Raw genomic sequence first — 14,425 nt, 5'->3', positions numbered from 1 at the left:
GTGTTCTGTAGTGACTGAGCTGGGTGAAATGACAAGAGGGAGCACCCTTGGGGCTGTTTCCTGGAGCATGTATTTCCATTCACAGGGATCTGGAGGGGTGGGGGCATTTAGGATATGAGCAGGGGAAGAACAAGGGTCTCCCTCCCCACTGCCCTGGCTGCCAGCCTCCATCACCCTCATCTGCAGTGCCTGTCTGAGCAGAGGCTTCCCAAGACGTACCATAACTAGTCTTGGAGGCCTTTCTGGCTGGAAGCTCAGCTATAATGTCTGATTAAACAGCTCCTCCCAGCGGAAGGCCCTTGAATACCTCAAACTGAACACATGTCTACAGAATCTTACCATCTTCCCCAAAGCCTGTTTTCTGTCTCCCACCCCCATGCCACAGTGCCCTTCCCAAGCAGCCCCCTCCTCCCCACTGGGATGTCTCTCACCTGATCACTGCAGCTGGACTCCAGTTTGTCCCTTACATTCTATCCTGTGCCCAGGGCACTTTCTCTAAGCACAGGTTTATCCTGTCACCCTTGGGCTCAGAACTCCTCAGTCACGGATATGACAGGTGAGCACCTGAAACCCTTCCCATCTTGAGCCTTCCTGAGCCTGTTCTTTAGTCTTTGTTAGACTAGAGTTTGAGCTAGAGAATGGGGCAGGGTGAGAGTCCACAGGAGGAGTGAGCTGATGCTGATGAGGTCAGCAGAAGGTCAAGAAAGATCTTATCAGGCCCTGGAATATGTCACAAGGACAGGGTAGCCAGGACGGGGAACAGAGTAAGAGCAGCCAGGGTTTTAAAGCAGGTGGGAAGTGTGGTCAGATATGCTGCTTAGAGAAACATCTGTGGGCAGCATCCTGCTTACAGTGAAGTGCCCAGCAGACTACTCACCTTGGGTGTGAGATTCACTGGGGATGCACTGAACAGATGGGTGGGTGGATGAAGGCTAGTGCCCCCTCCCTCCTACCCCTCACAGGCCTGTGACACCATCCTTGTGTGTGGCTACCAATGGGCAAGACATAGCTATACTTCAGAGAGCGGCCCAGGGCCATGTTCCTCTCCTCTCCCCTCCCTCATATACATACGTGTCCAGTAAGAGATCCAGTGACACTAGGTTCCATCACTGTTGCTATTTTCAGTTTTTTTCTTAAATTAGATTATTTATTTATTTTCAGTTTTTGGCCAGGGCCAGGTCTAGTATATGGGACCAGCGCCCTACTCCTTTGAGCCACAGGCGCTGCCCTTGCTATTTCAGGTTTTGTGAAAAGAGAAACAACGTAAAACAGCCTAGGTTTGAAGTCAGCTCTGGTACCACTGGCTGAATGACGTGGGAACATTTAGTCTCTGAACTTCAGTTTTCTCATCTATAACTTGGAGATCAAAATCTCCACAGAAACTCTGACTTGTCATGAGGATCAAATTCAATTGTGCAGAAGCAGCTCTACCTGCTCCCAGGTAATGGAGCAGCAGTATGTGCTCTGAGCCATGAACGGTAGATGGCAAAAGTGGTCACTTGCATCATGTCAGTTTAGTGATAAAGAGATTTAAAGCATAGCTTCTAGAAGCTAACTTTGCAAATTGAGAAGCTTCTGTATGTAATTATCCCTCCTCCATCCCCCAGTGCCAGGTTGAAACCTAGCAATTAGAGAATGCTGAAAAACAAAAAATTCACTCCCAGCCTCCCTATCTGCTGTGCAAAGTATAAGGAGTCTAGGAAGGATTCCTGTAGCCCACTTACCCTGTGGATTTGTTGTCCTGATGTGCATTTTTTTAACAACATGCCCATTTCAAGGGCTTCCCACAAGAGAAGGAAGAGTGTCCATGGAAGATGCCCGAGCCCTCTAGTAGGTCTGACCCTTAAAAGTAGTACACTCTCTGGGCAGCGCCTGTGGCTCAAGGAGTAGGGCGCCCGTCCCATATGCCAGAGGTGGCGGGTTCAAACCTAGCCCTGGCCAAAAAAAAACCAAAAAAAAAAAAAAAAAGTAGTACACTCTGGAGAGAAGTGTTCAAAAGAGATCATTGAGAATCCATGTGACCCACTTGGATTCTTTTGGAAATATGCTCAAGCACTTTGTCAGTTCTAAATCCCCTGAATATACAGAAACCCATTCACATGCAGGGCAGCTCCAGGCCTCCTGACAGCTAAGGGGGTTCTCCATAGAGCACACTTCACAGGTTATCTGCTTTGTACTTAAGTTTATTTCATGAAACCATGGAGTTGGATACTGAAATGGAGCTCTTCCCAGCCTCCAAGCAAGGAGAGTTTAGAAGCCACTTTGTCTCCAGCCCATTGAGCCCTTCTTAGGCCCATGCCCTAAAGAGAAGTACTGTGTGCCCAAAGGTGCATGGTGAGGCACTTCGGAAAACATCCTATTTTAAGGTGGTGAAGCTGAACTACTGAAACATGAAAGGGACCAGGCAAATCAACCAAGAGCACAGGAGGTGTTAGTAGGTAAAAATCATGTCGCCGGTGTAACCCAGCTTCTCCAGGTTAGGGTGAGCGGCTGTCTGGATCAGGGGTGGTGGGCCACACACCAGGATGAGAGTGGACTTCCCAGGCGGAGGGAGGTGCTCCTTGATCATATCAGCAGTAACGAAGCCCGAGCTGTACTTCCAGCCTGAAATGAAGCCGAAGCAGAGGACAGCTGTGGGAGGTACAAGCTGGAGTTCTGAGAATGGAGAACCTGAGTGAGGCATACTGGGGTGTAGTGTGTTTGTGGAATAGCTTGGAACTGCTCAGTCCAGTAGTGCCCTCTGCTGAGCAGAGCTGCATGACAAGACACAGCAGGGCGTAGCATAGGAGGTGGTTGCTGGGGTGCTGGCTGAGGCCACAGCAGCTGTCAGGGACTAAGGATGTGAAGACTACCTACCATTCAGGTAAGGTGGACAGTGAAGGGGACAGTGGCCATGAGCAGAGGCATGAATAATGAAGGGTGAGTGCCCATATTAGATGTGGTCTGTGTGATGGCCATGTGGGGTTGGGTGTTCAGGTGGCTCAGTGTCCCTCTAGACCAGTGGTTCTCACCTTCCTAATGCCGCGACCCTTTAATACAGTTCCTGTGCATCACGACTCACAGGTTGAGAACCCTTGCTCTAGATGGTCAGTGCAGTGTGTGGAGTGCTGCTGAGATACTAGACACTTGCCCTTGACTGTCCTTACAAGCAAGTCATCTCAAATCCTCCCTCCCTCAAATTCTTGCATTTCCCAACTTGAGCCAGAGTCCAAGCCCCTACCCCAAAATCCAGTCCTCAAAAAACCAAAAGACGGAGACCAGTCCTTGAATGTCTGGGTTAGGGCAATAGGGATCATACCAACAGGAGGCCTGTCCAGGGTGTACCATAGGTGGAACTGTTCTGAGTGAATCCTGGCAGTTTCTTCAAGTTCCTTTCTCACCAAGATATCCTCCTCAGTCTGAAAAAGAAGCAACACTAGAAACCCCCCCTCCAGGGGCATTCCATTGTTCCCCAGGTTGAATATATTATACGTAAGCACATCCCACCACCCCAGCCTGAGTGTCACCTAGACACTCAGGGCAAAAAAGAGCTCTGCAGCTACTCCTACAGGTCAAATCCTCTGTCTTGTGGATGGAGTTGGTGGGAAGGTATACATATTCCACAAAGCTGCAGTGACTGCCTCCATCTGAAAGGACCACTGGGCTCAGCTGGAGTGGCTTCATTCAGAAATCCCAGCCCTGGGCAGCGCCTGTGGCTCAGAGAGTAGGGTGCCAGCTCCATATACCAGAGGTGGTGGGTTCAAACCTGTCCCCAGCCAAAAAAAAAGAAAGAAATCCCAGCCCCACATCTACAACCACACTGGGTTCAAGGCGTGGCAAACCCACATGGAATAAGGTCAGAGCAGGCCCCGAATCTTCAAGGAATGTAAGGGGCTCTGGAAGTCATGTGCAATAGCACTAGAGGTATGAAGGAGAGGAAAACAGTCTGGAGCCTCATGTGGGGAAAGCAAGCCACAGTCAGAATAGGCTCCGGGATAACGCACAGCAGAAGACCTGGATCTTAAAACTTCACAATTCTAGGTTTTTTTTGTTTTTGTTTTGTTTCAAGTGTCTCACTCTGTCACCCAGGATAGAGTGCTATGGCTTCAGCCCAGATCACAGCAACCTCCAAACTCCTAGGCTCAAGTGATCCTCCTGCCTTAGCTGGGACTACAGGTACTCACCACAATAGCACACTTATTTTTCTATTTTTAGTAGAAGAGGGGGTCTCGCTTTGCTTTGGTTGGTCTCCTGAGTTTGGGCAATCCTCCCACCTTGCCCTCCCAATTAGTTAGGATTATAGACATTGGCCACCTCGGCCAGCCAAAATTTCATGATTCTTGTCCTAAGAATTCTGTTTAAGAAAATAATCTCATCCCAGGGATGCAAGCCTGGTTTAACATATGCAAGTCCATAAACGTTATCCACCATTTTAACAGGCAAAAATAAAGATCATATGATCCTCTCAATAGATGCAGAAAAAGCATTTGATAAAATCCAGCATCCTTTTCTAATTAGAACACTGAAGAGTATAGGCATAGGTGGCACATTTCTAAAACTGCTTGAAGCTATCTATGACAAACCCACAGCTAATATTTTACTGAATGGAGTAAAACTGAAAGCTTTTCCTCTTAGAACTGGAACCAGACAAGGTTGTCCTGTCACCTTTACTATTCAACATAGCGCTGGAAGTTCTAGCCAATACAATTAGGCAAGGCAAGGAAATAAAGGGAATCCAAATGGGAGCAGAGGAGGTCAAATTCTCCCTCTTTGCTGACGACATGATCTTATACTTAGAGAATCCCAAAGACTCAATCACAAGACTCCTAGAAGTCATCAAAAAATACAGTAATGTTTCAGGATATAATATCAATGTCCACAAGTTAGTAGCCTTTGTATACACCAATAACAGTCAAGATGAGAAGCTAATTAAGGACACAACTCCCTTCACCATAGTTTCAAAGAAAATGAAATACCTAGGAATATACCTAAAAAAGGAGGTGAAGGACATCTATAAAGAAAATTAGGGCGGTGCCTGTGGCTCAAGGAGTAGGGCGCCAGTCCCATATGCCAGAGGTGGCAGGTTCAAACCCAGCCCTGGCCAAAAACCACAAAAAAAAAAGGAAAAAAAAAAACTGGAGCAATCAGAGCATTTTGAATTAAAAGTCTTGTTAAAAAAAAAAGAAAAGAAAAGAAAACTATGAACTCCTCAGAAAGGAAATAGCAGAGGATATTAACAAATGGAAGAACACACCATGCTCATGGATGGGCAGAATCAACATTGTTAAAATGTCTATACTTCCCAAAGCAATCTACCTATTCAATGCCATTCCTATCAAAATACCAACATTGTACTTTCAAGATTTGGAAAAAATGATTCTGCATTTTGTATGGAACCAGAAAAAAACCCATATAGCTAAGGCAGTTCTTAGTAATAAAAATAAAGGTGGGGGCATCAGCATACCAGATTTTAGTCTGTACTACAAAGCCATAGTGGTCAAGAATCATGGTACTGGCACAAAAATAGAGACATAGACACTTGGAATCGAATTGAAAACCAAGAACTGAAACTAACATCTTCCACCTAATCTTCAATAAACCAAACAAGAACATACCTTGGGGGAAAGACTCCCTATTCAATAAATGGTGTTGGGAGAACTGGATGTCTACATGTAAAAGACTGAAACTGGACCCACACCTTTCCCCACTCACAAAAATTGATTCAAGATGGATAAAGGACTTAAATTTAAGGCACAAAACAATAAAAATCCTCAAAGAAAGCATAGGAAAAACACTGGAAGATATTGGCCTGGCGAAAGACTTCATAAAGAAGACTGCCATGGCAATTGCAACAACAACAGAAATAAACAAATGGGACTTCATTAAACTGAAAAGCTTCTGTACAGCTAAGGAGACAACAACCAAAGCAAAGAGACAACCTACACAATGGGAAAGGATATTTGCATATTTTGAATCAGATAAAAGCTTGATAACTAGGATCTATAGAGAACTCAAATTAATCCACATGAAAAAAGCCAACAATTCCATATATCAATGGGCAAGAGACATGAATAGAACCTTCTCTAAAGAAGACAGACGAATGGCTAACAAACATATGAAAAAATGTTCATCATACCTATATATTAGAGAATGCAAATCAAAACCACCCTGAGATACCATCTAACCCCAGTGAGAATGGCCCACATCACAAAATCTCAAAACTGTAGATGTTGGCGTGGATGTGGAGAGAAGGGAACACTTTTACACTGCTGGTGGGACTGCAAACTAGTACAACCTTTCTGGAAGGAAGTATGGAGAAACCTCAAAGCACTCAAGCTAGACCTCCCATTTGATCCTGCAATCCCATTACTGGGCATCTACCCAGAAGGAAAAAAATCCTTTTATCATAAGGACACTTGTACTAGACTGTTTATTGCAGCTCAATTTACAATCACCAAAATGTGGAAACAGCTTAAATGCCCACCAACCCAGGAATGGATTAACGAGCTGTGGTTTATGTATACCATGGAATACTATTTAGCTATTAAAAAAAAATGGAGACTTTACATCCTTTGTATTAACCTGGATGGAAGTGGAAGACATTATTCTTAGTAAAGCATCACAAGAATGGAGAAGCATGAATCCTATGTACTCAATTTTGATATGAGGACAATTAATGACAATTAAGGTTATGGTGGGTAGGAAAAGCAGAAAGAGGGACGGGGAGGGGCTTGGTGCGTGTCACACTTTATGGGGGCAAGACATGATTGCAAGAGGGACTTTGCCTAACAATTGCAATCAGTGTAACCTGGCTTTTTGTATCCTCAATGAATCCCCAACAATAAAAATAATAATAATAATAATAATAATCTAAAAGAATCAAGCCTAGGCACAATTATTTATCACCATATTGTTTATAACCAAAAACTATAAATTAGACAAAAAGTAAGTTAAATATTTGGAATTTTCCAAAATTTCCACTGAGGGGCATCTATGATTTTATACTCAGAAAAAGAGAAACATGTATTAGGGAAGAAAGGAAAGCTCAGTACTTGGGGTTAGCTAGGAAGACACGGAAAAAAAACAAAACAAGCAAAACCAGGCTGGCCTCAGCCCCTCCAGCTGCCAGAGGCCCTCCCACAGCCACAGGCTCCCAACCGGCAGGAGCTCAGTCAATGGGGGAGGAATGAAAACAGAGCCCCAGCTCAGGGAACATTCCATCCTACCCTTGCACATTAGGGCTGACTCGGCAGAACTGACCTGGTTGGCAAAGATGAGAGACATCTTGGTCATGTCCTTGGGGTTCTTGGTGATATGGCGAATGAGCTGCAGCATGGGTGTGATGCCTGGAACACAGTGGGCGGGCAGGCCAGCTTTCTCCTGGTCTCTGAAGCCCCAGTCCCCAGCCCACAGCACCTCCATAGTTTGCCTTAGCCCCGATTACACTTTCCTGAATACTGTCTCCAAAACTCAAAAGTGAGGAACAGACCTTCATTTTGGTTTTTCTTTCTAATGCAATAGTAAGTCAGAAGCCCTTTCCCATTTTCTTTTTTTTTTTTTTTTTAGAGACAGTCTTACTGTACCGCCCTCAGGTAGAGTGCCGTGGCGTCACATTGCTCACAGCAACCTCTAACTCTTGGGTTTATGTGATTCTCTTGCCTCAGCCTCCCGAGCAGCTGGGACTACAGGCGCCCGCCACAACGCCTGGCTATTTTTTTGTTGCAGTTTGGCTGGGGCTGGGTTTGAACCCGCCACCCTCGGCATATGGGGCCGGCGCCCTACTCACTGAGCCACAGGCGCCGCCCGCTTTCCCATTTTCATATGACAAGATGGAAAGGGAATTCTGAGCTCTTCAGGGCCCTCATTTATAAAATAGTTAATGACAAGTGAATGTATTAATTTTATAAGTGCCTATTATGGTGCCTGGCACATAGTGTGTCTCCGTAGGGGTTTGTTCTCTTTCAGGAATTCATTTTCAAGGGACCTGAAGAGTCAGGCTTGAAATAGATGCAGGAGCTCTTTCTTGACCATGGACCCCACTCCCACCCCAGACTTAAGAGGCTCCCCATGACTCCCCATTGTCCACCACATGGTTAGGGGAAGCAGGGCACAAAAGGTCAGTATCAAGACCTGTCACTGGTCTATTGTTCCTACCTACCACAGCTAGGGGCAGAATCTCTCACTCAGTCATCTCTTCCAAGGCAGAATAGTCTAAGTGCTCACCCTCTACAGAAAGTCCCCAGAAGCCTCTTACCTGTGCCCCCAGCAATCATTCCCAGGTGATGAACCAGTTTTTTTTCAGGCTTGCTGGTTTTGTCTGGTCTGACTCCAAGATTCCCTGAAAACACAAGAATGTTTCTGACTTCTGAAGCTCTTGGCCTGAGAATAGTAAAAGATCACTGACTTTCCTTGGGACTTCCAGGAGGCAAGTCCACGTAAAGGATTGTCTGCACCATTTTAAGCCAGAGATGCAGGCGAAGGCAGCCTCCTCGGCCAGCCCTGGTGCACCAATGCACAAAGTGCAAATAAAGCCTGGGCCACCTCAGGGAATCCCTGGGTCTTTTCTTTTAAGGAAAGAGAGAAGCAAGCTGAAGTTAATGTGAAGCCTCTAAGGGTACTCTCTCCCACAGTAGTGAGTCAGTGAATAAATGATGAACATGGGAGTGAGTGTGGATGCCATTCATCTATCCATTTTTCAGTCTTAGCAGGCACCTTTTATACATCAGACACTGTGCTGGAAATAACAGCGATGAGGGCACACCAAACCACTTCCCCTTTTTTTTTTTTTGTTTTTTTTTTTTTTTGAGACAGAGCCTCAAGCTGTTGCCCTGGGTAGAGTGCCGTGGCATCACAGCTCACAGCAACCTCCAACTCCTAGGCTCAAGCGATTCTCCTGCCTCTGCCTCCCAAGTAGCTGGGACTATAGGTGCCTGCCACAATGCCTGTTTTTTTTTTTTTTTTTTTTTTTTTTTTTGGTTGCAGCCATCATTGTTGTTTGGCAGGCCTGGACTGGATTTGAACCCACCAGCTCAGGTGTATATGGAGCCAAGCCTCACTCCCCTCTTTTAATGAAGCTTACACACTCCTGAATGGATGATGGGCATGTTTATAACTTTGTGTGAATAAATATATGAAGATTTTAATGACAAGCCCATGTGACTCAATCTGAGGAGTATTCCAGAACAATAGAACCACTGCAGGAATCTCCTTCCAGCTGGAAGCCCACTGTAAACCCCCCAGTACCTGGCCCATGGTAGAAGAGACGCCCATTTGGTCCTCGAAAAAGAATGGTGTCCCCAATTTTCATGTTCTCCAAGTACTGAGTCATCTTCCCCCCTTCAGGATAATGGGGATGTACATTTTTGAAGTAGATCTGCAAAACAAGGCAGAAGACTTTTTATACCCCCAGCCCTAAGGCCACAATTAGAAAATGCATTTTGCCACTGAAAGCTATACAGAGAAAATGCTCTACCCTCGCAGCTGCTGTAAGCAATCCCTGAAGACATCATAAGGTAAACCATAGCTTTATTGTTAAATGACACTGCTGGAAAGCCCCATCCAGGACTTGTGCCCCCTCAGAGAAAAAGCGCACTTCCCCTCCACCCCACCACCCTCGATAGCCTTGGAAGCACAAGGCAGCTGGACCTTATCTACCTTTATAATTAAATCCACAAAGCCTCGGTCATCATCACTGGAGACAGGTGTGTAAGCCCTGACCACCAAATCATTTTCAATGTTGGCCAAGAGATGGACGTAGTTACCTACAGAAAAGGCATCACATGTGAAGTCTGAGTGCGGCCGGCCTAGACAGGACCCAGAAACCCCATGCAGGATTAAGCATCAAGAGGGGGGCAAATACTGCAGCAGGATGTGGGGGAGGAACCAAGCAAGCAAAGAGCCAGATCCAGGATGCCTGGACCCTAGGTCTGCCCTGGACACGCCCCGTGCTTCCCCAGGGAAAGTCTTCACTTCTCTGGGTTTTGGCATCTTCACCTGTAAAATGGGGATGATACATCTCCTCAGCTATGATCAGAGTGTAAGTGCTTTGTGGAGCAGGAAGAGCTAATTAAAGTTGAAGGGTAAACTTTAAAAAATTACAGAAAACTGTTTCTCTTTTCAAGAAAAATGTTACCTTCACAAGCTCATTTCTCAAAAACTGGATGTACCATGGGGACCTGTGAATAAATTACAGCTATCCCATCTGAATCTGGTGCCAAACACAAAACAAGCCTGGGCTCCCAGACAGTGCAGGGCCCCAGGATTTAGACAGGCATGGACCAGATGAGGCAACAGCACTGTGTCTTCCTGGCCTAGAACTCTACTGAGGAGCAACAGTGAAGTTTTAAACCACGTAATTTTGCTTCTCCAGGGTAGAGTTCAGTAGACCCACTGTGGCCAGAGACCTATGGATCATGACTATATGCCAGGGTCAGAGGATGAGCTGTGTAGCTCAGACTTCTGCTGGACCCAAGGTGGGAGACTTAAATGACAAAGATGCTGTGGGCAGGAGCTGTAATCAAGAGATGCTAAGAGCTAGAGGCAAGAGAAAGCCAGTTTCTGGGGAAGTAGAAACTGAGTACACACAGGAAATTGGTCAAGGGATGAAGGAAGATGGAACAGAGATGCTGATAGGAACAGATACGGGGGTTGGGGAGAGGGACTACAGGGACTGGTTCTTGGTGTTGCTCCAGAAGCATGAGCCTAAGTCTCTAGGCGATCAAAAACTCTAGGCTGAGAAAAAACAGGCTCAATGACTAGCCGTGGTCCACATGGGCACCAAGAATACTCAGAAATAAACAAACTGAGGCAGTTTCCCTCTGACAACTAACTTGAATGTCCCCTCAGGTCCCCTCTCTAACCAGTTTCAGTTCAGCAGAGCTGGAAAGCACCAGCAACCTCTGAGCCCTCATACCAGACTCTCCCAGAAGAGAAACCTCTATATTACCTTGTCCTACTAATTTGCAGTGCCCTACACCAGGGCTAAAGTGGGAATGGGTCAAGGCAGTGTCTAAGAAATTTTATTTCTCAACATTTTCCATTCTTTTAGGGTTCCTGCCCACAGGACTGGTCTGACAGGACTGGCTGAAGGCTGGGAGGCAGCAGGACACTGAGCTTTCCTGCACAGAGAGGGGGAGTGAGGGAGCAGCACAGAGGCTCTGGGCCCCACTGGCTGCCTAGTATATGTTATCACCTGATAAAGTTGAGGTCAAGGTTTTGTCCTGTGCATATAAGACTTGCAGACCATGGGATAGGGTCTCCACCCTGCTAGGCAGCACTAGCAGTTTGTACAAAGCTGCTCTGGATCCCTGGACCTAGCAAAGGTTCTACATCTTAGCTATCTAGTGTCTCGTGGTGGTACGAACTAGAAATATGATAACTCTAGGACTCCCAGGGCTAGTATCCACAGTAGGACCTTCCTTATGTGGGTCTGAGGCCCCTGCAGAGAATGCAAATGAGTGGGGGCAAGGGGCACTTGACTCACTCCTGCCTACCCACACATTCTGGACCTTTTTCCTGACTATCATGGAATATTGGTTCCTCATACCTCCCATGTGTACAGCTCCTTGCAGTTACTGAATTTTCATATCCTAGGAAATCCTGTTTCTCAGACTGAGGCTCAGAGAAGTTGAGGGACTTGTCTGAGGTTGTCCAGCAAGGAACTTTCCATGTGTTTTCAACCTTTTTTATCTCACAGCATATTTGAACCTATAGTTAAACTTCCATAGCACACTTAAATTATACTGATCAAAAAAGAACAGTAAAAACACAATATATTTACTGTGCTTTGAACTGCTTTGGAAAATAATTTAATTAATGATCTTTAAAAACTGTTGCAGCACACTGGTTGAAAATCATTGTCTTAGACCTGACTCTAGGCTCACTGAGGGACCACTTTAGTGTCAGTCCAAATGGAACAATGAACAAAGGGAATGTACTGTCCCGCATCCATCTACCTATCTCTTGTAAGATCTTTCACACTTTGGAAACCTGTATTTCTGATAGGAGCACAGTGCCTAGCCCGGAAAGGCTTCAGTCCTGGTGAGAACTCCAAATCCTGCTCACCTACTGGAAGCCCTAAGACATGGTCTGGTGTAGGCAGTCCAAAGCGGAACCTCCGGGTGTTGTGGCTGATTTTCTAATAAAACAAAACACAGACATGCTCTGTCAGTTTTCTAAATGCCTTGCTGGACAGCTGAGCTTAGCCTTCTCCCAGCACACACACAGGGACAGTGGAGAGCAAACTCATAGCCATGAGAGGACTGGCCGCCTTGCCTTGGCAGCCAGCATCCCACCACTCTGGTCCTCTCTTTCACTCGCCAGGGCTGACCCAGTACCTCTTTGTCAATCAAGGGCAGTGGGTACTTGTCTTCAGGGTCCTGTAAGGTGATAAGATTTCTCTTCCTGGAGTTCCTGCTCTTCAGGGCCAACAGGAGCACTGTGATTCCAATGACACTAATAGCCAGGAGAACAGATGGGTCCTGGCAGACAATATGAGCAGAGCACCTCAGATTCTGCCCACCTTGGGGAGGGCAGCTCTCAGATACAACATACCCGCCCCCCACACACCAGAGCCACAGAAACTGAAGGAAACAGGCAGAGAGAAAGGTCCTAACACAGAAGGCAGGCTGTGTTTGTAAAGGACAAGAAGGTAGGGAGGGGCAGCTGTAGGGTCACACAGACCCCCTGGACCAGGCCAGATACATGGCCTCAGGTGTTCATGTCAACAGGCCCCTCCTGCCCATCTGCCTTCATCCTGGCTACAGGCTGTGCTAAGATTGGGAATCCCCTCCTTGAAATGGAGGGGGGAGGACATTACTACTAACATAATCTGGATGAAAGCTCCAGCGCCTAAAAACAGAACTTGGGGTGAGTAGCTCTAGCTAGGGGGTTCTCCAGGACCTAGGGCCTGGGGACTCACCAACACCCTCCAGGGCAAGTGAAGGAGGCCTGGACACTCACCTGCCAGAGGCTCGGCCAACCTCCCCTCACTGGTCCCCAACTCTGCCATCCCACCCCACCAGGCCGGCCAGCTCATTTCCCGACCCCAGGCAGACCAGAGAAAGATCTGCAGGCCCTCCTGTCCCGCGGGGCCGCCACAGGCCCGGCTCCCCCACGCCTCCTCGGAATCAGCGCCCGCCCAGAGTCCGCTCGGCGGCTCCCCGCCCCTCGGGCTGGCAGCGCCTCCTCGGCCTCTCCCTCGCCTCCCCCGCCAGTTCCAGCCTCCCCGTCTGACGTTCTCGGCTCCGCGCCTCGGGCCTCTTCCCATCGGGCCGACCCGCCCCGGCGCCGCTCTGGCCGAACCCACCCGGAGCGAGATGCCCAACATGTCGGCGAGCTGCGGCTGGCTGGGACCCGCCGACCGGTGGGGCCGCCCTGCAGCTCCGCCTGGCGGACGGGAACCGGCCGAGGCCGGAGACGCGCAGGCAGGACCGGCAGGCTGGGGACCCGGCAGCGGCCCGGCCTCGGCGGCTGGCTGCCCTCCGGAGGGCCGGGGTCGGGAGGTTCCTTCTCGCGGGACTCTGGCTCCGAGCCAGCCCTGCCCCCCGGGCCGCGCGGAGTACCTGGGCTCCCGCGGCCTGCCGGTTCTGCATCCCGGCCCTGTCGCAGCCAGAGCAACTGTGGCCGAGAGCTCCGCAGCTTGTTTAAAGTCGCGGCAAGGGTGAAGGAAGGGAAATCTGGTAAAGCGAATGGGAATTCAGAGCGAATGGAAGAGCACATAAATACTTCTCATTCAACACTTCTCATGCGCGCCTCCTACTCTGAACCTGCTCCAGGGCCAAGTGTTCTCAGAGTTGGGCTGAAGCGGAGTATAAATGAGTCGAAGACATTTACACATTGAATGACATTCAGTTCATTCATTCACTACCTGGACAGAGGTAACAAGAGCCCAGCACTGACCTAGGGAAGGCAGAATGACAGGCAGCAACAGTTAGAGAGGTTCTTCACAGCCCTTTCAGATCCTCAGTATCCAGCATCCCCTCCCACCCTGCCTGCTGGGCCTGCCTGAGAGTCAAGAAACAGATCCCCACCTGTTTTAGTTTGCTAGGGCTGCTGTAAAAAAGTACCACAAACTGGCTTAAACAACAAAAATATATTGTCTCGGGTGGCGCCTGAGGCTCAAAGGAGTAAGGCGCCGGCCCCATATACCGGAGGTGGTGGGTTCAAACCCAGCCCCGGCCACAAAAAAAAAAAAAAAAAAAAAAATATATATATATATATATATATATGTATATATATATTTATAGCATGGAAATCTGTTCCGTGCTTCCATGCCTCCGTAGAGTATGGGACCCGAGCTGAATGTAAGGTGGACTGTAATGCTTAAGGATAGGAATTGCTTTGTCGGTTTTAACTCCTGGTGTATTCCAGGTCTAGAATAGTGCCTAGCATTTTCTAGATGCCGAATAAATATTTATTGCATGAATGAGTGAATGAACAAACATTG

At 47.6% G+C, this 14,425-nt stretch overlaps 1 protein-coding gene across 4 annotated transcripts; it reads right to left on the bottom strand.

Moving 5' to 3' along the window:
• Window positions 1-2,167: 2,167 nt before the first annotated feature.
• LOC128565796 (NADH-cytochrome b5 reductase 2) lies at window positions 2,168-13,917 on the bottom strand. 4 transcript variants are annotated; one of them, XM_053562515.1, is made up of 10 exons: window positions 13,879-13,917; window positions 13,542-13,655; window positions 12,315-12,458; window positions 12,043-12,115; window positions 9,634-9,740; window positions 9,223-9,352; window positions 8,234-8,317; window positions 7,240-7,325; window positions 3,299-3,398; window positions 2,168-2,604 (listed from the first exon to the last, which is right to left on the bottom strand). In XM_053562515.1, the coding sequence occupies exons 2-10, from the start codon at window positions 13,569-13,571 to the stop codon at window positions 2,432-2,434; spliced, it is 927 nt and encodes a 308-aa protein (XP_053418490.1). In that variant the 5' UTR covers window positions 13,572-13,655; window positions 13,879-13,917; the 3' UTR covers window positions 2,168-2,431. The 4 variants fall into 4 exon arrangements, with proteins under 4 accessions (XP_053418490.1, XP_053418491.1, XP_053418492.1 ...); XM_053562516.1 differs by lacking the exon at window positions 13,879-13,917 and having other exon boundaries at window positions 13,542-13,664; XM_053562517.1 differs by lacking the exons at window positions 13,542-13,655; window positions 13,879-13,917 and adding an exon at window positions 13,286-13,520.
• Between the last annotated feature and the right edge of the window lie 508 nt (window positions 13,918-14,425).

This window comes from Nycticebus coucang, chromosome 14, assembly GCF_027406575.1.
Source record: "Nycticebus coucang isolate mNycCou1 chromosome 14, mNycCou1.pri, whole genome shotgun sequence".
NCBI classification, from domain to species: domain Eukaryota; kingdom Metazoa; phylum Chordata; class Mammalia; order Primates; family Lorisidae; genus Nycticebus; species Nycticebus coucang.
This window is presented reverse-complemented; position numbering and strand designations above follow the sequence as displayed.